At 37.8% G+C, this 23,674-nt stretch overlaps 2 protein-coding genes and 1 long non-coding RNA gene across 3 annotated transcripts in view; 2 read left to right on the top strand and 1 right to left on the bottom strand.

Moving 5' to 3' along the window:
• Positions 1-20,820, top strand: part of LOC134670118 (serine/threonine-protein kinase S6KL) — a 93,038-nt gene extending 72,218 nt beyond the window's left edge. The window contains exons 8-10 of the mRNA XM_063527806.1: positions 19,502-19,572; positions 19,976-20,156; positions 20,611-20,820. Coding sequence (XP_063383876.1) covers positions 19,502-19,572; positions 19,976-20,156; positions 20,611-20,718 — 360 coding nt within the window. The 3' untranslated portion in view covers positions 20,719-20,820. The remainder of the gene's footprint in view (positions 1-19,501; positions 19,573-19,975; positions 20,157-20,610) is intronic.
• Positions 1-23,674, bottom strand: part of LOC134670121 (uncharacterized) — a 385,516-nt gene that overhangs the window by 5,336 nt on the left and 356,506 nt on the right. The window lies entirely within an intron of this gene.
• Positions 22,285-23,594, top strand: LOC134670067 (cytochrome c oxidase subunit 6A1, mitochondrial). The gene is made up of 3 exons (XM_063527738.1): positions 22,285-22,444; positions 22,544-22,692; positions 23,420-23,594. Exons 1-3 carry the CDS (start codon positions 22,354-22,356, stop codon positions 23,498-23,500), a joined length of 321 nt encoding a protein of 106 aa, XP_063383808.1. The 5' UTR covers positions 22,285-22,353; the 3' UTR covers positions 23,501-23,594.

Raw genomic sequence — 23,674 nt, 5'->3', positions numbered from 1 at the left:
CTCCGAGCATAGCCCTCTCCATAGCTGGTTGAGCGACTTTGAATTTTGAGATGAGGCCGATAGTGAAAGACCACGTTTCGGAGCCGTAAGTCATCACTGGTAACACACATTGATTAAAGACTTTCGTCTTGAGGCACTGAGGTATGTCGGACGAAAAGACATGTGGCCCCTTAGTAACACATTACTCATTACAACCCATAGCTAATAGTAATGTGTCGGCTTAGAATATCGGTGTCCAGTACCAAAGAGCAAAGTGCGGGCAAGGTGGAAGATCTAACATCTCTAACGCCATTGCTGCCTACTTGTAAGAGGCAAAGTTGCCCCATTTCATAGACGCACTTGTCTGCCCTTACTGACTGACCTTAGTTTTATATGCGTAGCACAGTACAAAAACACAGATAAGTGAATAGTCGTCAAAAAATTCCATTGGTTTATTTAGTTGACCCTCAAGTATCCTTTCGAGTACCTAATTGGTTATTTGGTTATTTGTCTTATTAGTAAAGGTTAGCGAGGACAGTCGGACAATAAGAAACAATCGTTCTTCTTTTTTCCAACAATGTCTCGACACACTTGTGTTGAAAACTGGAATAAGGTGAGTTTTGGATGTTAACTACAGCTGCAACTGTTGTGGCGTCGTTGTTGCCTCCACTGTATCGGTCCTGGCGTAGCGTGAACTGAACTAGCCGTGGGCGAAGTCGCATCTGCGAGGCCCTTTTCTTTCACTGTGCCCGAAGGCCGTTGGCGAAGCGTTGTATTTCATTCTGTATGCCTCGAAGCCTGTGTTTCACAGAATAATTATTTTTCACAGAGAAAAGTGGCAATACAGAACTCCAGAAGGCAAATCGCTCTCAATTATTTTTCAGTCACGATAAATGGGTAATATTTTTCTCAATGCATTCTCTGCCAAAGTGCCAAACCTCTAAGCAGTTATTAAAAAACAAATTAAACGTTTAATAATGTTAACAGGTACAGTAGAACCTCTAGTATCTGAACTAATTGGGACCGAGACTAATTCGGATAATCAAAAGTTCTAATAATCGAATCCTCCCAAAACAATGTTGTTTTGGGACTGTTTGTGTTCTAAAAAAAAATCCTTAGATTTAGATAGAGTTGATTTATGGTTCGTATAATCGTGTATCTTAGGTATTATCGTGGTTCTATTGTAATTTATTTAAAAAAAAACATCAATGTGTAATTGTATAGTAAAAAGCACGGTGTATTTCTAAAGACGTTGGTTGCTAAGGAGACAACTAAACTAACGATGTAACAAATGAATGTAAATATTTTGTGATAGACGATGGCGAATTTATGAATGGGGAAAACGTCAAGATAGTCTTTAATAAGGACAAATGAAGGAATTATGTATTGTCATATTGAGGGTGACCTCTAAGTCAGGGGCACAAACACACAATGTGTTGTTTGTTAGGCTTGGCTCTAGGGGAGCGACTTTATCCTTAAGATAAATACCTACATACTTCCACACCGACGGTCTTAATACACATATGTTAACATGGCACTTTCTACCTAGCTAGTATCTAATTGTGAATTACTATAAAAATCTACCATGTACGCACTGGGAGCCGATTTTTTAGGGTTCCGTACCCAAAGGGTAAAACGGGACCCTATTATTAAGACTTCGCTGTCCGTCCGTCCATCCGTCCGTCCGTCCGTCCGTCCGTCCGTCTGTCACCAGGCTGTATCTCACGAACCGTGATAGCTAGACAGTTGTAATTTTCACAGATGATGTATTTCTGTTGCCGCTATAACAACAAATACTAAAAACAGAATAAAATAAAGATTTAAATGGGGCTCTCATACAACAAACGTGATTTTTGACCAAAGTTAAGCAACGTCGGGAGGGGTCAGTACTTGGATGGGTGACCGTTTTCTTTTCGCTTTTTTTTGTTTTTTTTTTTTTTGCATTATGGTACGGAACCCTTCGTGCGCGAGTCCGACTCGCACTTGTTTAATTTCGAGCGCGATTTCGTGTGGCTCCCTTCAATATATAATCATAATAGTATTGATAACGAATAGTCATTACCACTAGATTCCCAATAGGTATATATTGCTCGTATTTCATGAGTATCAATTGGCCGTTTTCCACAGATTTTCGAGTAATGAAATCGAGCGCTTCAAATTCAAAAACCGGCAAATTTTAGTTTTACTTGTCTATGGTATTGCTTGCAATTATACAATACCTACTAATGCCTTATTACCTTCATATACATAAGTTACCATTCTAAAGTGCCATTTATATTTAGCTTTTAACAGCAATTCACGATTATGTCATCGTTTAAGTCGCTCTTGTTACATATTTTCCGGAATTCTCTAGATTTTTATTAAAATGTATACAGGTAGGTAACACTATTTATCACATAGCCACAAATTGTGTTAAACAATAGTTATGGTAAGGCAAGACACCTTGTCAGGAGGAAAAAACCCACTTCAGCCCTGTAACTCATAAAAACAATGGCCTCGGAGCTATTGTCCAGAATAAATTTATCGCGGTTCGCCAAAACTTTGATTAGTCGGAGATCCTATTAACGCTGGTTAGTTGAGTTGAGTAGTATTTTATTTAGCATTAAAATGTTGATCAATGAGAATAGCAGACTATGCTAACCACTTCGAGGCATCCAAATAAATAGATAAACAAGTACATGTAGCTTCCTATTAATCGTACATGGACTGAAAATCAAACACGACGAAATAGCTTAGGGTACCAAAGTATTTTTGGTGGGCATTATGTTTAATCCCATATTTTTATATAGGTAGGTACTGTTTACTGAAGATATTGTATCCACAGTAAAGCATACGTGGAGAGTCAAATTTATTTAGCAGTTCAGATATTTTAATTTTAATTGAAACGACGTCGTGTCATAATAATTGGAGATATAATACTCTGAGAACATCTTTGTTACGTCAACACAAAAGTTTGATATTTAAGTACCTACCTCCATCTAGATCATTAAGTATACCCGTTAACAATCGGTACCTAAGTTGAACCAGAATGGTTGTTATATTTAGACTCAACTTCAAGCTATATCTACTTTAAGTAGTTTGTGTTGAAACAAATCTGCATTCCAAATAAAGCGTTTTAAAAACCAGATATCGGCTAATGAGAAAGTATTCCAACGAGTTCCACTAACCCCTGGCCGAATCACGCGCCGGCGCAGGTTAAAAATAACAAACATTATAAACGGGTACAATGTCAAGGCTGTTGACCGCAGCTCGCAGCCCCTGCGGTTTCCTTCGCGAACGTGCCACAGAGCAAACCTGCGAGTCCACTATTGTATAAAGTGTCATTCTATGGAACTTGCTAACTATCAGTGGCGGCGCGTCCATAAAAGCCGATTCCCACCGGCTTGCCTGTTTTTGGACGTTTGAGTAGAGTTGTAAAGGAAATATGTAAGCCAATTATTGTGGGGCTTTTGAAATGGCTTTCTGCGCACGCCTTCCTAATTTCCGGAACATTAGCATCCACCATACATCATCATTACCTTTACAGTAAATAGGCCCCAATTAACTTTCGACTGTTGTTGTCAACTTTAAAGAGAACTTTAAATTGAAGCTAGAAATTTTTGAGACGAATACCTATCCATTATTCCATTATTGACCGCTACGCTGTTTTGTTGTCTGTGTCCGGCCTCCTCTCATCTCACTGGTCTCGCTAACCTCACACACCTCTTATGCACACAAAAACGACATACGTCTTTCGTACATACGGATAAATGGATAAACTATAAATTATTTTTAAAATCTGCCTCTGCATATACCTAGTATCAGTGGCGGGACATTCATAGAACTCGATTCCCATAGGGTTGTCTAATTTTCAAAGAGATGACGCCAGCCGATGAAAGATCTTCCAGCTTGCCTATACTTCGTTTTTTTTAGCATTAGAAATTAGGTAAACAATCTTGATGTGTCTTTTAATTGAAAAACACATTGTAAAAATAAGTTACGGCAAACACGTAACAATTATGAATCTAATAATAAGATCATTTATATTCTCCTGCTTTCATAAGTAATAGTTATTGATTTATAAAAAGCCTTTTTCAATTAAAAGACATGCCAAGATCGCTTACCTTCTTTTAAGTTCTTTCTAATGCTAAAAAACGAACTATAAGAATACAAATCATGCATTGCGAGTATTGCTACACATATACAAAATATTTTCTTTTTATTTATTTTTTTGCTTTGTCCCAATAGTGTGGGGTCTCGTTGGATAGGTCTCGAAGACGAAGACGGGTCTCCGAAAACCATTTTATGATAAAGTTAATATTTTCGGAAATAATCGCTCCGAAAAAGAAAATCTACGTGTCAAAAGTACCTACTCTTTAGTAGGTACCAATAACAAGGGGAGAATTTAAACTTTTGATCGGTAGTGTAGTACCTAACTACTATTATATCGTCTGCATAACAAATAATTTCAGAATCAGGAATCTTGAGATGAAGAATGCCATCCTTGTATACCTATTGTGAAAAGAGTGGGACAAGGAATGCTTCCTTGAGGAACGCCGAGTTTCATCTGTTCCAAAGCTTGGTATCGCAACATTATCAGAGCGTTTCTTTTAATTTTTGTAATTTTTATTTATTGTGACCTTTTTGCCATTTTTGTGTTATTTCTACTCAGAATCACGAGCTCTTTCGATCCTAATGGGATAAAAAAATGTCCCAGAGCTTTTTTCCTATTGTTTTACCATTTGCTCATATGCGGTAACAAAAAGGAATGTTTGAAAATGTATGGAATTTTTAGGACACTTTTTTCCTCCTATAAGGATGAAAAGGGCTTGCGATCCTGACTAGAAATAACACAAAAGTGGCAAAAAATGTCACAACATATAAAATGGCAAAAAATAAAAGAAAGGCTCATCAAAGGCTTTAGCCAAATTTAGAAGTGTATCGTCTCCACATACCTCGCAAGACGCCTCGGTTGTAAGTCTCTATGGACTACGTGCTTACCATCAGCCGTGGTATAAAAATAAAACTCGTATATCAACCTCTGACCAAGATCGATCCCATTAAGCGTCTACCGTCGAGAAACGTTCGTGGAAACACCTACCATATCATTATGCTCTCGACAATCTAAATAAAGTTACTATGACGTATCCTCTAGGGATATCAGACGTATTTACATCTTTTTGGATCTGTTAGGCTAAGCTAGGCTCATTTAGAGGAAGACTTGAACCAACAGGAAAATATAGGACTTAATGTAAGCTTCCAGTATAATAAACTAGGTACATAATTTGATTCGTTGTGTACCTTGTCTCAGAGCAAGTGAAGGACTTCTTCTATACCTCAATTATTCCAATGGTTTTTAAAATAGGAAGGAAAACAGTCAATAATTTACATGGTCCAAAACATTAGCGTTAGAAAATTATCTATCAATATTAATTACATGATACCTACCATATTTTGTCAAATTTCCTATACTTAATGTAGTATTATATTCATTAAAAATATAATCTATAATTCTTACTATGACATAGGTACTTATTTCTTGTGTTTTACATGAAAATTTGCAAAACGGGACATTTTAATAAGTTCTGTAGGTATTTAAACTTCGACTCACAAAACAGTTACATTCCTAAACCAAAGTCACGTGATCTCATCTGATAATCAACATTCTCTATTCATTAAATAAAAAGATTAATAGGATAAAGATATGTTTAAACTGCTGCACATTAAAAGTAAAACCCGTCTTATAATGGCCGTGCCGTTTTGTGTCATTGACTTCTGACAGACCTGCCTAGGTTTATAAGTAGCCATGATTTAAATCTTCTACTTCCTTTGCTATTTCTAGTGCCTGAGAATCGATGTTATAATCTGTAAGCTTTTGCCTGCGGGATTATTCACGCAGAGCTCGTTTCTTTCACTTTATAGTATACTTAGTTTTCCAACATTTACATATTTTTAAGAGATACATTCAGGAAACAAAAAATCTTATGTAGAGTCTATCTTATTCAAAGACTATCTTTAACTAATGTACATTTTATCCAATACCTTTGAAATCTAAATATTTAAGGAAGGAAAGATCTAGGAGAGTTGAATAAAACATTAGTGATAATCTTAACTGTTTTATATTAAACTTACTGTTGGTAGACTACGTAATAAATTAATACACATCCTGACAAACAAATGTCAACATTTATATATATATTCGTTGTCCGTGGAATCATGCATGTAGAGCCAATCTTGTTAATTGCAGGCATTTGGTTAGGTACAACTTACAAGGTATAATCAGCACTCTGCTAACTCTGGGGATAACCGTCAAGTACAAAGTTAAACTGTAAATTAAAGCACTTGCCATCCGAAGGTAAGTATACTTATTTATTAATCATTAAAAAGCTCTGCAGAAGTAAATTAGCTCGTTATGTTAACCGCGTTGTCTTAAAAACGGGTCTGCAAAAATGTAAAACATACAAACCCAAATTAAATTAAAAAAAAAACACTGTCTTGGGTGGGTTCGTAGTCGTTTCTGCTTGATCAAGACAATATTAATACAAAATAAAATCGGTCGATAGTCAAAAATAAACTTTAGGTACCTGCCCAAGTGCATGCATAATTTAAAATAATGCCTTAAATGAGAAATATACTTTGATTAAAAGTATCAGAACGACAAAATAACGTCGAATTGTAGTGGTTTAGTTGGATAATAAGCTTGTTATTGTAGCAAGTCAGCATTCTAGAGATGTTTAACAATGCGAATTGATGATGATACCTACGATCACTAAAAAAGCTAGATTATTCTACGGGTATTATATTTGAAAAACAACAATTGCCTGCTATGCGTGTTTTCCAGGTTTATTTTGGGACCGGCCATTATTTTATTACGCGCCCCAACCATTAAAGTTACATTGTCGTTGATGTTTTTTTTAATAAGGTACCTACATAAATTGCACATTGCATATCATTATAATAGGCTTCAGCCTAAATGTGGTGTCAAGCCTATATTGGTATTGTAATAAGGTGTATAATCGTTTGATTGATGAATTGTATTTGAGGCGTTGAGGTACAAAACACACGGCATGGTTCTCGTGTTTTACGCGATGCAGCCTTTTGTAACTTTGAATTTGATGAATCCATGATGAATCTGTACATGATACGAGTGGATAATAAACCTATGTCAAACGGTGGACCTTATTTAGTACACGGTGGGGAAAATGCGAGGGAAAAAAAGAGGGATAACAACGCACGGGATGGGAAAAATGTGAACCTATGGGATGAAATCACCACACTATTCGACAGCTGTAGAGTTAGATCAAGAAAAGTCTGCAAGAATTTTGATAACCTACGCAGTGCAAGTGTTATTTAGAGTACGTCACAATTTAATAGAAGTTTGACGTTTTAAATAACACTTGCACTTGCTTGTTTATATGTTTAGTAACTTTTTTAATATTTTGTTTTCTGTATTTCTTTCTACATCGTCTTTCTTTCTTTCTTTTTAACCGACTTCCAAATCCCAAAGGAGGAGGTTATCAATTCGGTTGTATGTTTTTTATTTTTTTTATTTTTTTTATTTTTTTTATTTTTTATGTTTGTTACTCCATATCTCCGTCATTACTGGACCGATTTTGAAAATTATTTTTTTGATTGAATGTATATGCATACAGATTGGTCCCGTTTCTGTCAAAACCCAGTTCTGATGATGGGTTCCATGAGGAATCGAGGGAACTCCTCAAATCTTAAAGGCATACATATAGTGATTTTTGGGTTTTTATCATCAAATCAAGCATATACATCCAAAAGAGTGACATTTGATGAAGTGGAACTGCTGATGATGATCAGAACGGAACTCCTCAACGACGCATAGTTCACGGTTGGCGATTTGTCCTCTTCGTTATGTTTGTTAAGCAAGTTCAGTTTTTAATGCACATTTTTGTCAAGCTCGAGTTCTGATGATGGGATCCATGAGGAATCGAGAGAACTCCTCAAATCTTAAAGGCATGCGTATAGAGATTTTTGTATTTACATCAGAAAATTAAGCATTTTCATTAAAAACTGTCACATTTGATGAAGTGGAACTGCTGATGATGATCAGAACAGAACTCTTCAACGACGCATAGTTCACGTTTCGAGATTTTTCCTCTTCGTTATGTTTGTTAAGCAAGTTAAGTTTTTAATGCACATTTTTGTCAAGCTCGAGTTCTGATGATGGGATCCATAAGGAATCGAGGGAACTCCTCAAATATTAAAGGCATGCGTATAGAGATTTTTGTATTTACCTCAGAAAATTAAGCATTTTCATTAAAAACTGTCGCATTTGATGAAGTGGAACTGCTGATGATGATCAGAACAGAACTCTTCAACGACGCATAGTTCACGTTTGGCGATTTTTCCTCTTCGTTATGCTTGTTAAGCAAGTTAAGTTTTTAAGCCACATTTTTGTCAAGCTCGAGTTCTGATGATGGGATCCATAAGGAATCGAGGGAACTCCTCAAATATTAAAGGAATACGCATAGATTTTTTTGTATTTTCATCATAAAATCAAGCATTTACATTAAAAACTGTCGCATTTGATGAAATGGAACTGCTGATGATGACCAGAATAGAACTCTTCAACAACGCATAGTACACATTTGGTGATTACGAATTTCGATTTTGATTTGGACTGGGTCCCGGACTCGGACCCAGAACCGGACTCATACCCGGATCCGGTTCGGACCCGGACCCGGACCTGGACTCGAACCCGGGCTCGGACCCGGACTCGGACCCGGACTCAGACCCGGACTCGGACCCGGACCTTGACCCGGAAAACCACTATGATACCTTAACTAAATAAACCACTATGATTACCTACCATAAAATGTGTAAGTATATAAGTATGATGATGCCAATCTTACTAGCCCCTCCCGCTTAAACCCCCGTACACCGCACCGCATGCGCCGTTAAGTGGGTTAGGTTAGGTTTGAACTGCGATCCTCACAGAACCGAACTGCTATCAGAGAAGTGGGTTAGGTTAGGCTAGAACTACGACCCTTACAGAAGCGAAATGCCAGTAGAAAAGTGGGTGGTTTTACCTCCTTTTCTACATAGTGTACCTCTATCTACAATAATCTTTCACCGGCCCCCATAGAAGTCGGTTTTTTTTTCTTAAAAATTATTTTGTGTGCTATCAAAATCGTTGCAGATTTATCTTGGTTTAGCTCTATCAGATAACTAACCGGGTATGTTAAGGGGCCCACTGATTAACAGTCCGCCGGACGGTATCGGCCTGTCAGTTTAGAACAAAATTTTGACAGGTCCTAACAACTGACAGGCCGATATCGTCCGGCGGACTGTTAATCAGTGGGCCCCATTAGGCCGCGCCACAGCACACAGTAAAGCCGACCACTGACTAACTGGTCGCCGGACGATATCGGCCTGTCAGTTAGAACAAAAAATTTGACAGTTCCGAACAACTGACCGGCCGATATCGTCTGGCGGACTGTTAGTCAGTGGGCGGCTTAACACACAGAGCGAATATCGCCTCGTGTGTTTCATCTTGTAGTCGGAGTCAAGGTTGTGTCAAGATGGGACCGCGGGTGAGACGGACAGACGGACAATGCACGCAATCGCGCTTAGCTTTTTTAATTAACTGTCATTGTGAGATTGTGACGGATTGCGACACTTTCGCTGGACACACAGGGGAGATTATAATACAGAAGCCTATCTGCTTAGGCCGTGGTTGTGTGGTTAATTGGCTGTGTGGGCTATTCCGAATGTTGGGGAATTCAATCATAATCGAAATATAATAACGCTCATCATTTTCTCATCTCATTGCTCAGAATTTACACAGTTTTAGAGTTGCATTACTGCCGCGATTCTGACGTTCATTCCGTTACTCATCAAGGAAAATGTCGGATACAGCAGCGGCCGATATGCGGCTCAATAGTTGCAGCTGCAGTTGACATCCGAACCGAACGTCACCTTAACTCGAATAGAGTCACACTATTGCACTATGATGTTTTCTGTGCATTTGACAATCCAAGTATGTAATATTGTATTCAAATTTGATTCAAATAATAATCGGAAATTGCTTCCACAGACCTTAACATGAAACGAGATTTAGCTCTCTAGGCTTTTGATGTTAATTAAAAAGTTTTACCATGACATTACATTACTTTTAATTTTAACATTTATTTCACTAACAATGTATGAATTGACTTTACCTAGTTTACCTTAATGATTAATTCCCCCAAAATAAACTTCAATTTTTATGACAGAACTCGATTTATTAGGTCGAGTTCTAGAAATAATGACTAGCTAATGAACTGTTAAGGTAAATTTTTGGCCAGGGCCTTCAATTGATCATTAATGATTTTAGGGTGGGAACTGAACGGTTCTCTAAACATAAGGTTTGTTTCTATTTCTTTTGCTTGTTTGTTTTGAATTTTTCCTGTCGCGTATAATAACCTTTCAACAAGATTGCATTAAGTGAACAACAAAATTAAGTATTTCAAATGCTTTGGAGGGCCAACGAAGGGGAACCAAGCGCATAAACATGGCATGCTATAAAACTAATGTTCTAGTTCATCATTGCATTATATCTGTTGCAATAAATCGAACGATTATTGAATAAATGCAAAGGTCATTGACTAGGTGGATAGTTGGATATACTCGTATTCTTGTGGATATCGTCAAATCTGTCTGTCAAGGTCTCTTGCGAAGCAATCGAAGCATGGCCTTGGACGAATTTGCAGATAATTGGCTATAGTGTGATATAGTAACAGCACCAGTCATGGGACATTTAAGAGGAAATTTGGAGTATTTATGATATTTCCCGTATACATGTAAATGGTCTACCGCTTAGCGTGTTAAAAGATGAAAGTCCTATCCGTCTTTCATGTTTTAGGCGTGTTGTATGAAAGATACAGCAATTAGTTTCCACATATTTAACAAATTAAAACTATGCTTTTTTTCTCCAGTCATGGACACCAAAGCTCCAGTAATGGGCCCCCGGTAATGGACGTGGATCCAGTAATGGGCCCCCTATAATGGACATTGCTCTATCAGTATAAAATATTGAAATGGGGAATAAGTTACAACAAAAAAATAAATTTTTGGTTTTAAGCTTTTATCGCTGAATGTATTTTTCTTTCCACAGCCAATTATTATTGTATTAGATCCATCGAGACAATTCTAATATGCCCAAACACAATTAGTTAGGGTTTATTGCGATAAAGTTCTCATGGCCACCTCCTGTCTCCATCATCAGATTAGGTCCATGTTATCATAATATTGCATTATCATCCGATTTGCATACTTAATTACACTTACACAAAATTTCAACTGAATCGGAAATCGAAAAGTGGCTCAAATTCAGCTACCAAGATTGGACCCACACTAACTAACAGGGCAAGTTAAATAAAAGTTTGGAAAAACGATATTAATTTATCCGAAGTCCGAGAATACCTCGATTGACATATTTCGTAACTACATTTTACTTCTGTATTGTTTAAACATGAAATTATGGCATGGCAAGCATCATTCTGTCAATTGTCCCATCATAGGAGGTACGCAGTTTTACAGCTCCTATAATGGGATTGAGCCAAATACCACTATTTTTTTACATCTGTGGAGTCACAACATAGTGTGTTGTATACCTTATCTCATGGTAAATTCAATTAACAAAACACATTCTAGTTTTCATCAAGTATTAATTAATTGAAATTTAATAAATTAACTCACCTCTCTTAGCGAAGTTGTTAAGAATTCGTAGTGGTATTTCTTTTCAGTGACACGACAACTTTTGGGTTGACGCCAATTTCTTAAAAAGCAACCAAATTTAATGAAACTTCAAACTGAAACAGCTCTAGGACTCTTATTTATGATAATATACAGCCAGTGTTTATAAACTACTTTTAGATACTTATTTTAGAGGAATTATGTTTTTTGTCCCATTACTGGTTCCACGCCCATTATAGGGTATACTACTATATATGATCTTGGTCTGTGACAAATGATCATTTTGATTTTAGTTACAGCAATCAAATAACTTGGGTACCGTGGCAGCCGTCAACTCAATACCATATGTGACGTTATCTATGAAAAGGGACCATATTGTCGATGGCGCTTACGCCATTACTAACGATGCTCCGATATAAATTCAATGCCGCGCGACGCTGTGCGACGTAAGCGCCATCGACAATAATGTCCCTTTTCATAGATAATGCCCCATATTTTCGTTTAAAGGTTATAAATTGTATGGACATGACAGCTGTTACCATACGTGAAAAATTCACAAAAAAAGTTTAAAAATAGTAACATATTATGGATTTATTTTTCGTACATAGGTATCTCCCCTTTGACGACATTTAAGAGCAATGCGTTAATAGTTAATCGTTACAAAAGCAACTAGGTAGGTAATTTGCTAAACTAGATCTTTTTATTCTATTTTAACATACAATTTTATTACATGGGCACCTTGCCAAGGGGCTAGGCCCTTTGAAGGGTATGTTTTAGGGATAAGTATTTATTTATTAGTTAGGTTTAGTTTTAGTTATTTTATTTTAATAGAAACAGCGCAGAAATTTTATTACATGTAATATAAAGAAAGGCAGGCTAAATTTGAAATTCCCGGCATAATTATCCAATATATAAGACAACCCAGCAAGGTGTCTTAACTTAACTTAAGGGAGCCATGTAAGATTCGCAATGTCACGAGCTGTAGTAAAGCAGTCTGGAATGGCGCCCCTGAACATGTGCCTATACATATGTAATGGTGTCAATGACCGCCGTTGACTTGCGAGCGGCTAGGGACCCTCGCCGATATGGGCGGCCGTGCTAATACATAAGGTACCTAGTTACCTACAGTCGGCTGCAGTACCTATTCGCATATTGGCTTTTTTCTTGATATTAATAGATTTGATCTCTTGGACCATTTATTATTTAACGTAAGCATAATAAGATTACATTTAATACGATTTTTCGCTTAAACTTGGTATCATGGTAAACGACGATTTGCAAAGTCTTAAAACCCGAAGTTTAAATCAGAAACTGTAGGTAGGTATCTGTGTAGAGTCGTGTAATTTTATTAAGATTGAATAGGTGTATAAAATTACTTTGATTCCGGTTATGCCAAACAATTTAATTAATCTTTATAAGTTGGACTCGTTTTATTAATTTTATTACCCGCTTTTTCATTTACATCAATAGTTGAATCAAGAAATGTTCATTTAGATAGAGGTGTGTATGAACACATTGAAGTCTTGCAATCGAAACGTTTATAATTATGTACTAACATCGGATTTTAGAGGGCAAAATTTAATGGCAGACAGGGAGTTCCTAAATCGATAAACTCAGTTATCGATGCCCAAAATTATACTAGTTATCGCTCCAAGTATTGTTTAGGAACTGTATTTAAAAATATTTGCAAACGCTCTTATTTCCCGAACGATAACGTTGTGCTTCGCTCATTTTGAACACCTCGCTCTGCTGACATAGCATAGCAACTGCTGACTATAATAGTTCTTGCGCGCTGACCAGTTACCAGACTAGTCAAACTCCACGATAAATCCTTCCGAAACTGAGGTCAAGTATCACGGCAGTAGGTCAACTCGGACAGTTGACAAATCATAGGAGGTCCGCCCCGGGGTTCCAGTCGCAGCACTCGCAGCACCGTTAACTGTGAGACTTCCGTTGGATTAGGGTCTAGTTTGACGACAATGTTGCTCCACTTTTTAACTGTTTGTCTCTGCAACGGTCGGAGGTGGGATAGAGGAAATTCATTGACTTCTAAAGATGGGCCTTACGGGCTTTCGGGCACTACGAAGTGGGCCTGTTCATTGGTGCGCAAATCACGTATGTGCACATGTTCGTTGTTTGCTCGGTGTTATATGAACGGGCCCTATTTTTACACACTACTTTGGCACGCTAAACTTTTACTTTAGCCACTGTTTACAAACTTTGTCGTATAAAATACAGAAAAAATCTGTCTTCATGCATTTTACCCAATAATATCTGGGGAAATTAAAAGTTGCAATCATTTCGGAGTAATTGTGAAGTTGGGGTACTATAATAAAAATAAAATTTAAGTAACTAATAGGTAGTCAAATTGATATTACAGTCGAGGGCAGAAATTCCTTATAGAATCTTAGGCTAAGATCTACTTTTTCTGTCTATCTTAAATTATCGTCATCATCATTGGCCTTATCGTCTACTACAGACGATTTATGATGTAACACCGGAAATTAAGTCAAAATTATTAAATTAAAATAAGTCTAATCTACGAAGTCGGATAGTTTTAATGTTGTGTTGTTATACATAATTCTAACGGTGCAACAGTAACAGAGCTTGCATTAACAACAATTACTTTGATCTTCAAAGGCTCAAGGAGAACTGAGCACAATCTAAATTCCTAGGGCTGCCTTTATATTCCAAGAAATCAGTTATTATAGGTGCCTTTTATAGTTAGGTTGGGTGTAGGTTATTCCATTAAGCATATGTAGATATTAATTTTGCTGCAACGTATACATGTTTATAAATTTTATTATCATCGGGAAAAAATTCCGACGTAAATAACGTACTAAATCTTATGCTAGTCTAACAGAAAGGGGACGTCTACAATTAAATATGATTCGTGGTTTGCCAATTTTTAACCGACTTCAAAAAAGGAGGAGGTTATTCTATATTGAGACCTTGTGAGATTCGGCTTAAATTTGTCTACCTTTCTTCTCCCCTACGAAATACACTGAGATCGGTAATACAGACAAAAGTACGACGGTATAAGTAAAGTATTCCTGGTTCTGGTTTTCATAGATGACTCCTGATATTTTAGAATTCAATATGAACCTTCATTTGTAAATAAGGTACATAATTCGTAAGCATATTTACGGCAACCTTAAAAGGCACAGGTGCTAATTGGTATGTCCCTTGAAAATTGCTGTAAAGCACACCCGCTTGGAAACCAGTGGCCATTTCTATTCACTAATGCGGTCGAGTCGTGACTGGCTCAGAACGTACGAGTGTAAACACTGCTTCCACAGACCGAAATGTCTATAGAGTGGTCACATCGAAACGAGAAACTAGACAACACCGGTCAAAATCCTTTTTGTAAAAGTTTGGAGCGGTTTTTTTAATTAAACCCCACAAAATGTGGGAAGCATTTTGAAGTGCTGAGAGTAAAGGGCTAAAAGCCGTAGGTACCTACATAATTAGATATATCATATACACTGCCCCCGACGCATATGTGCGTCCACCGTCATACCAGTTTGTTCCTAGGCCACGCCCCCTGGCAGTGAATGCGATATATTTGTACCTAGGTGCAAAAAAATAAGCCTCCTCCAGTCCTGCATATATAGATAGCCAAGCAAATATTGTCAGTTGAAAAGGCGCGAAATTTGAATTTTCTATGAGACGATATCCCTTCGCGCCTATATTATTCAACTTTGCCGCCTTTTTCTACTGACGTGCTTGACCATCTATAGGTACTTAAACTTCTTGGGTATAATCTTAGGGCGTAGGGCATATACCTACCTAACACATACCACATTCTTTGGCAAGTAACATTTTCTTCAATTGAATTCCGCTATAGAGCGACACCTCTTAAATTCAGACCGAAGCCAAAAATTCTATAAGTAGGTAATGTATCCCGAGTATACTTTAGAGCGTCTAATCTTTATTTTGTGTAGTAAGCGATTAAATAGGACCGAATATAATTTCGCTATCATGGTCTTCTTCATACAGGTCATTTATGAGAAAACATAAAGATTAAAATGATGGAATGAGAGAACTGTGTTTTCTATAAATACGCAAAATACGGACACTGAGGCAATATTAGGCAACTGGGGGCAGATTTTTGAATTTCGACAGCTCGATTTCGTGTATTTCGTTCAATAATATCTCCACTACTAGGCATTTAAATTGTAGAAGTAATAGAATTGAAAAGGAGTGGTCAATACCACTCGATTCCAAATTTATATTGCTCGTATTTCAAAAATTAGCATTTCGCCGTTTTCCACAGATTGTCGAGTGACGAAATCGAGCGATCAAAATTCAAGCCCCCCACTCTCTCAGAACAGTCAGAACCATCTCTAACGCTCACTTAATCTTTGCCGCTGTGTTGATACCGGAGATAAGGCTTATTCTAACGGTTCTTTATACAATCGAAGCGTGCCGATAATAGGTCAATACTTAAAATGAATGACCAGTCAAAATCGAATGCGGTCACAGATGTAATGGTTAGATTACACTGCATGTGGGAGGAAGACAACACAAAACAAACTATCACAACAAACAAACAATGTAAGTACCTACCTATAGGTCTACCACTTAAGGCCAGCCGTACAAGCGGTACATTAAGTAATAAAAATAAATATAGTAGCAGTTTTATACATTCATATGTGATTACGAATATATACAGGGTGCTGCCTATAACAGGAGCTTGAGAGGAGAGCATAAAACTGTAGGTAGGCTGTACTCCTCAAACTGTACAACATTAGTTCAGCAACTTTTAAAAATAAGTTATGTTTTAATTTTTATTACACTTTAATATTTATTCTAAGACGCAATTTATTGCAAATTTTGTTATATTCAAAACGTGACAGGCAACATCAAAGCACTGATTGCAGCGTACATTGAAAACAATATTTAATTTGTATGTAAAAGAGGAAATCTAAAGATTTCATAAGTTTTAGAAGTTGTTACTCAAAAGTCATATCATTTGAGGAATACAATATATGGTTTAATTATCGTGTTACAGGAAACACCCGGTATGTTACTGCCTATTAAGTCCTCGCTTAGGCACTTACACTCGTAAAAGTCAGATTTTATACCAAGGTACAGGATAAATAAGATGTCTATTTCATAATTAAGAGATCCAGCTTTCTTGCTCTTAAAGTCTTTATTTTCTATTCGTAACTACATTATAGTTATTTCGTTCTTTGCCAAGTTTAGATACTGCATTTTAATGTCTAACTACTAGCTAGACTAGTATATCGAGGTACCGTAAAATGGGGTGAGTTGGGTGAAATTTGACTTTCAAACCTCCATAAATTTTTATGCTGTATATAATAAGTGGTTCGGACGTTTGTATTTTATTTTGGGTAGTTCCATTTCATAACTTTGACGATAAAGAGGTAAACCCACCTCACCCCGTAGTGCCTCGTATTTGGGGTGAGAGGGTTTTGCATACAAAGGTGATTTTGGAAGATTGTTGGATCGATTTTTTTTGATTATGCGTATTACTATAGCCCCATTTTAAATTGGAATACATTATTTTTGTAGCAGTAGCCTTAAAATCCCTTCTCACCCCCCTCTCAAACCTTCTCTCCCCATTCATAACTCAACTCTCCCCGCGAAACCTACTCACCCCGTTTTACGGTAATTAAAGTATTAATCTACACCATATCCACACTATAGCAGTTTGCATAAGTTAAACCAACCCCTCAAAGTTATTTAAATGTATCCCACGTTAAACAAGTAACCCTATCAAGCTAATCTTCGAGGCCATTACAGGGCGCCAATCGTTAATATAGGCAGTAAATCCCAACAGTGTAATTAAGGTACATATGCTATTTTTAGTTGCGATGAGAGTCTTTGGGTTCCTTGTGGCTGAGTCCTAGGGGTTTTTACTAGATTTAGGAGTTTAATTCTTGGACTAGTCGTAGCTCGTAGCCCACACCCGCTTGATGTAATGGGTCTAAATTTAATCATTGAGGGGGGCACTGATTAACAGTCCGCCGGACGGTATCGGCCTGTCAGTTAGAACAAAATTTTGACAGTTCCGAACAACTGACAGGCCGATACCGTCCGGCGGACTGATAATCAGTGGGCCTCTTTATTAGGCCTGATGCAAACTTAGGATCGCGGGGAAAGGTTAGCGTTAGACCAATATAACTCTGCAACGATTTTGACAGCACATACTGTGTAAGTGTTATTTAAACTTCATGATTTCATAGAATTTTGGCGTTTAAAATAACAGTTGCACAGTCTGGGCGATCAAAGGCGCTGCCATCTTAGCTTGGTCTAACTTACAGACGTCGGTCGTAAGGCAGTCGATTTTTTTATTGTACTTATTGACTGAGAGTCCATAGAGTTGTAAAAGGTATAAAAACCCCACAACTCCCACAAGTAACGCGAGGGAAACATCGTTATCTGCCACTCTATCACTCTTGCATATTGGCGAGCGACAGAGCGGCTACCCCGTAAACCGAAATTCGCAAATTGCGGGATCTTTCTCTTTTACTCCAACGAAGGCGTAATTAGAGTGACAGAGAAAAATCCCCGCAATTTGCGAACTTAGATTTTCGCGGTAATAGCCCAGAGACGAAGATGTTGGCGGTGGGTCGTCTGTTGCTCAAATGTTGAATACCCCCTGCAGAGGCGTTATGTTGAAGATTTGGCGCCCCGGGCCGGTTTGATTCACCGCCCCATTAATGGTGATAATGTATCTCATGTAAGGAAAAAAAACCATGTTTTGCCACCCTTGCAGCCTGCCGCCCCGGGCCATGCCCTCCTTGGCCCTAAGCTAAATACCCCCCTGACCCCTTGCCTTGAATGGAAGTAAGTAGAGAGTAGGTATAGTCACCAGCAGAAGTTGCTAAGCGGGCGAGGTGTTCAAAATTATCTTGACACGCTCTTATTCTCTTAACAATAAAGTCGCGACAAGATGATTTTTGAACACCTCGCCCGCTTAGCAACTAACTAAATAAAGCAGAGGGGCTACCGCGAAAACCGAAATCCGCAAATTGCGGGGATCTTTCTCTTTTACTCCAATGAAGGCGTAAGACTGACAGAGAAAAATGCCCGCAATTTGCGAACTTCGATTTTCGCGGTTATAGCCCAGAACCCATGTCCTCAGCACGGAATAGCACTTGTTCAGTTATTTTTCTCAAGACGGTCGCGAAAGAATGCAACTAAGTTAAGGCTTGTAAAACTTAATAGACTAGACAAGATCGACAACGAATAAATGTTTATAGCGGTATCAAACACGATTTACAACAACGTGTATTAAATAGTCTTACGAACGGAGAAAACAAGACATTATTTTTAGCTATTTAATTACAGCGACGGAATATATTCTAGTTCGTTGGCTAATGTGTCTGTTTAAAGCAGCGGTCGGCAACCTTTTAGCAGCTAGCCAATAGGGCCACATAGTAGTTAACGAAGATGACGCGGGCCGCACTTTGGTAATATTTGTGACTTTAGCAGACATTGTCCCCGCGATCGTTCGTCAATATTACATACAAAATAGCCAGAGAGGCTCGCGGGCCGCAAGCGAGAGGTCGGCGGGCCGCATGCGGCCCGCGGGCCGGGGGTTGCCGACCGCTGGTTTAAAGCAAAGAATATAATCTCACAGGTTTAAAGTTTCACGTAGGTAACTCAAAAGGCTCATGAAATAAGTATTAAAACAACAAAGAAAAAAAAATTATAAGGTAAGGTGGGGTAGGACTATCACCGGGGTAAGACTATCACTTGTATGGAATCGTTAATGATGACATTGCTATACTTATTTATTGCGAATGCCTATGATGTCTCAATCTCATGTCCCTAACTACCTAATGCAACTTTTCTATTGTTTCAGTTTCCAACGCCTGCGGTTGCGCGCAGAGCAACAAGCCATACCGGTGCCACTGACGATGAAAACGACGTCACGTGAGTTCAATTTTCACCTAAAAATCAACGCCATTATTCCCTAACATCTACACTCATGGACAAATAGGAACGCAAAAAGTAGTTTCGTGTGGCTCAGCTTCTTATATGAGTAAACCATTTTGGATTTCACGGGCCTATAAATCCCGGTCTTTTGATAGGCTTGCGTGGGGATATAGATCCAGCACGTGTAGACGCCCCTTGGAGAGCTTGTAGAACGCCTGCTGGAACCCGTTCACAGGCGCAACAATAAACACCCATGAACCTGTCACAGCAGGAATTTTATGGAAAAAGTGAATAGTATACCGGTCTATGGATTGAAGTTTGGGTGGTCAATGAGACTGGGCTATTGTAAAGAAGTCTGAAGAGTAAACAATTATTGTATTGTTAGTCCTGATATTTTCAGAAATCGAGAACAGCCTGCACCGGGCACGTTACCGCCTAACGCAGAACTGTCGAAGCCCGCCCGTGGCCTGCTGGTGCGTCTTCTTGATCGCGACCCCCGGGTTCGCATGAAGAGCTTGAGACAGTTGGAGCAGTCGGCATTCTTCATGGGGTACAAGTTCGACCATGTGAAGACTATGAAGGTAGGCTTAGAATACTTAAGTATTTAAAATTACCTACTATTTTGCTAGAATTTGCGTAGGTACTTATTCCAGATTTTTTCCTGTGTAAATATTAGCACGATTGATTGGTAACTCAAAATATGAACCCTTAAAAACTTGGGCCTACCTCCAACACAGATCGAAAAACGTTATTTTGCCCGTCTGTCGCTCGAATATGCAAGAGCGATAGAGAGGCAGATAAAGATTTTTGATTTTTCGATGTTGGTGGTAGTATACACATATGTATGTGGTAGGCCCTCAGGAATACGGACTTACCTACATCTCCAAAATGCATATGTCCACCAAAATCAAAATCACCCTTCTCGATTGTTGCGCCATTTAGGGTCCTAGCGAAATTGGTTGTTCAATACTTAAGCTATAGAATTTCCAATTTAACAAGATCCTTACGTCTAAATAATTTTTTTATCTTTTTCAGGTGACTCCAAGATCCATTCTCGAACGTCATTTTCCGGACGGACCTCCTGATTGCACTGAAAAAAGAGAAGACGACAATCTGCACTTCGAAAACTTTGAATCGACTTAACTTTCCAGAAAGCTAATCTGAAATTCTTAATCATTCCATTAATTAGCGCTTCGATACCTCATTGTGATTCCAAATGACGAATATTAATTTTAAATAATGCCTACTTTGGTGCCATAGGTGAATTTTATATTATTATATTAATATAGATTAATCAGAATTTAGAGACCTAAATTCTTCGTAGAGAGAAGTTTTACATTGATTTTGATCCTTACAAAATAACTAGTAGGTAAGTTTCTTATGTGTTTCTTGTTGAGGAACCTGGTCTAGTAATTAGAATCATATTGAGAAGCATAAGTTCAGCAAATGTAGCTGTACTTATTTCTACCTTGATTTCACCCTTGCACTCTATTATGGTTTTATGTTATATTATATGAATCTCATTTTTAGGGTTCCGTACCCAAAGGGTAAAACGGGACCCTATTACTAAGACTTCGCTGTCCGTCCGTCCGTCCGTCTGTCTGTCACCAGGCTGTATCTCACGAACCGTGATAGCTAGACAGTTGAAATTTTCACAGATGATGTATTTCTGTTGCCGCTATAACAACAAATACTAAAAACAGAATAAAATAAAGATTTAAGAGGGGCTCCCATACAGCAAACGTGATTTTTGACCAAAGTTAAGCAACGTCGGGCGGGGTCAGTACTTGGATGGGTGACCGTTTTTTTTTTGGTCTTTTTTTGTTTTGTTTTTTTTGCATTATGGACATTATGGTACGGAACCCTTCGTGCGCGAGTCCGACTCGCACTTGCCCGGTTTTGTAAATTGTAGTTAGTCTGGCCTTGCCACCACCAACTACGCACATATGATGGTCAAGCAAATCTTGTCGGTAGAAAAAGGCGCAAAATTCAAATTTTCTATGAGACGATATCCCTTCGCGCCTACGTTTTTCAAATTTGCCGCCTTTTTCTACTGACAAGATCTGCTTGACCAGCTATAGATAGCCAATAAGTAATTTGTATTTTGTAAAGTTGATAATAATATCATAAGAATAAAATTGTAATTAAATCTCAACAAAATAAATTCGTATTATTTGTTAATATTGGCCTTTTTATTTTAATAGTTATTTGTTTTACAAGGGGGCAAGGTTGTTGTTTAACCTCTCGTGCTAATATTGATACCTGAGCAAGCGAAAGATTCCAAAATTGAACCACGAGCGTAGCGAGTGGTTCGAAAAATGGAATCTTGAGCGTTGCGAGGGTTTCAAAGCACGAGGGTTAAACAAAATTTGCCCCCGAGTGAAACATAAAATTTTTCACCACACCAACCTGAAGCAAATATTTAATGTAAAATATCAAACAAAATCAAACCAAATCAAATCCAAATAAATGTTATCAAATATTTTTCATCCAAAATCATCATTTAAAAGTCAATTCTACCAGCAAACATAAGAAAACAACTCAAAATTTGCATTTGATTACTTTGCCTCACATGTGAATAAAACGCAACTTTGCTTTTTTTTTTGAAGTGCAAAGTAAGGCTTTCCGAGTTGGTGTGGTGAAAATGTATTTCAATTTTAGCAATAACAGAACGCCATGTTTCGACGTACTACTATCTGTGGTATTGGATTCTTATCTGTCAATTTGACAGAAGTAAATTGCGATTATAGAATTTTATTCAACTAGATTCCTGTGAAAATGGCTGCGATTCTGCAAAGAGCCGCTCTGAACTACCTGAGGAACCAGGCTCGCGCCTCCTCGCACTCTGCTACAGCTGGTGGTCATGGAGGTAAACAATATTTATGAGTATTTTGAATTATGTAATCATGTATAACCTATAGGGCTTTATCTCTGTCCAGGTCTTGTAAGGTGGTTTTTTATGTGTTAGGTGGCCATGCCCTGTGGAAGAAGATGTCGTTCTTCGTGGGCTTCCCTGCCGTAGGCCTGGGTATGCTGAACGCCTACTTGGGCCATCAGGAGGGGCATCACGAGCCTCCGCCATTCGTGCCCTATGAATACCTTCGCGTCCGCACAAAGGTAAACGTAGCTGTTAAAATGTATCATTTTGTTGACCCATAACAGTCTCAATGATTAACTATTTGCAAAGCCATCGTTTTGCAAAGTCCAAACCGTTTAGTATGCCCAGAATAAACATTATGTAAAATAATTATGATTATGATTAATTATTTTCCTTATACAAGAAGTTGTTTGGTGCATGTACATTATTTAATAATGATTATTTTATTTTATTTATTTGTGTAATAATGAATTGGCAGTTTGCTTAACCCCTGTAGCTTGAGACCTGCATGTCACTCAATATATCACTTATAGAACCACTCATTATACTTGTGGTTTGATTTTAAAATCTTTTGTGTACCCAGGTATAAATATTAGCATGAGGGGTGAAAAAGAATTTTGCTCCCTTGTAAAACAAATAACTGTTAATTCTAGTCTTTTGTGTCATGTATTCTTTTTGCACATATAATAGCATAGCATAGAAAATAAACCTGAGATGGTCAGGTTAGGTTAGGTTAGGTCATTGTCTAGTAAGAACAAAATTTAAAATATATGAATATTATAAAAGTATAAATGAATTTAACACTTTTGCTGTGGCAGAATAGATTCATATTGAAAATCCGCCAAATTGATCCGATGTAGCAGCAAAGATGTGAAAATGCTCCATATTTCATCCTTATCTTAGCATTTTCCGTGTTACATCCTATATTGCTAGTTTTAATGCTACTTTTGTTATTTATTATTTCAGAGGTTCCCATGGGGTGATGGCCAGAAGACCCTCTTCCACAACCCCCATGTCAACCCCCTGCCCAGCGGCTACGAGCACTGAACATTCTGCAATGTAACTGAAACTGTGCATGAGCACATTATTAGAAAATTAATTGTGATAAGTCATTCAAGTAAAAGTAATAAAAAATATACAATGTATTTTCTTTTACTGTATGGTTACATGGGGGTAAAAGAAACTATGAAGCAAGAGAAACACTTTTAGGGAATCCTCATA

The sequence above is a fragment of the Cydia fagiglandana genome, chromosome 13 (genome assembly GCF_963556715.1).
Source record: "Cydia fagiglandana chromosome 13, ilCydFagi1.1, whole genome shotgun sequence".
Classification (NCBI taxonomy): domain Eukaryota; kingdom Metazoa; phylum Arthropoda; class Insecta; order Lepidoptera; family Tortricidae; genus Cydia; species Cydia fagiglandana.
This window is presented reverse-complemented; position numbering and strand designations above follow the sequence as displayed.

What these genes read in the sequence shown, in the direction of transcription:
- LOC134670067 (XM_063527738.1), top strand. Translation starts at nt 22,354, where the DNA reads ATGGCTGCGATTCTGCAAAGAGCCGCTCTGAACTACCTGAGGAACCAG. An exon ending in TACAGCTGGTGGTCATGGAG is followed by an intron (nt 22,445 to 22,543) that starts GTAAACAATATT and finishes TTTATGTGTTAG; the next exon opens with GTGGCCATGCCCTGTGGAAG. An exon ending in ACCTTCGCGTCCGCACAAAG is followed by an intron (nt 22,693 to 23,419) that starts GTAAACGTAGCT and finishes TTATTATTTCAG; the next exon opens with AGGTTCCCATGGGGTGATGG.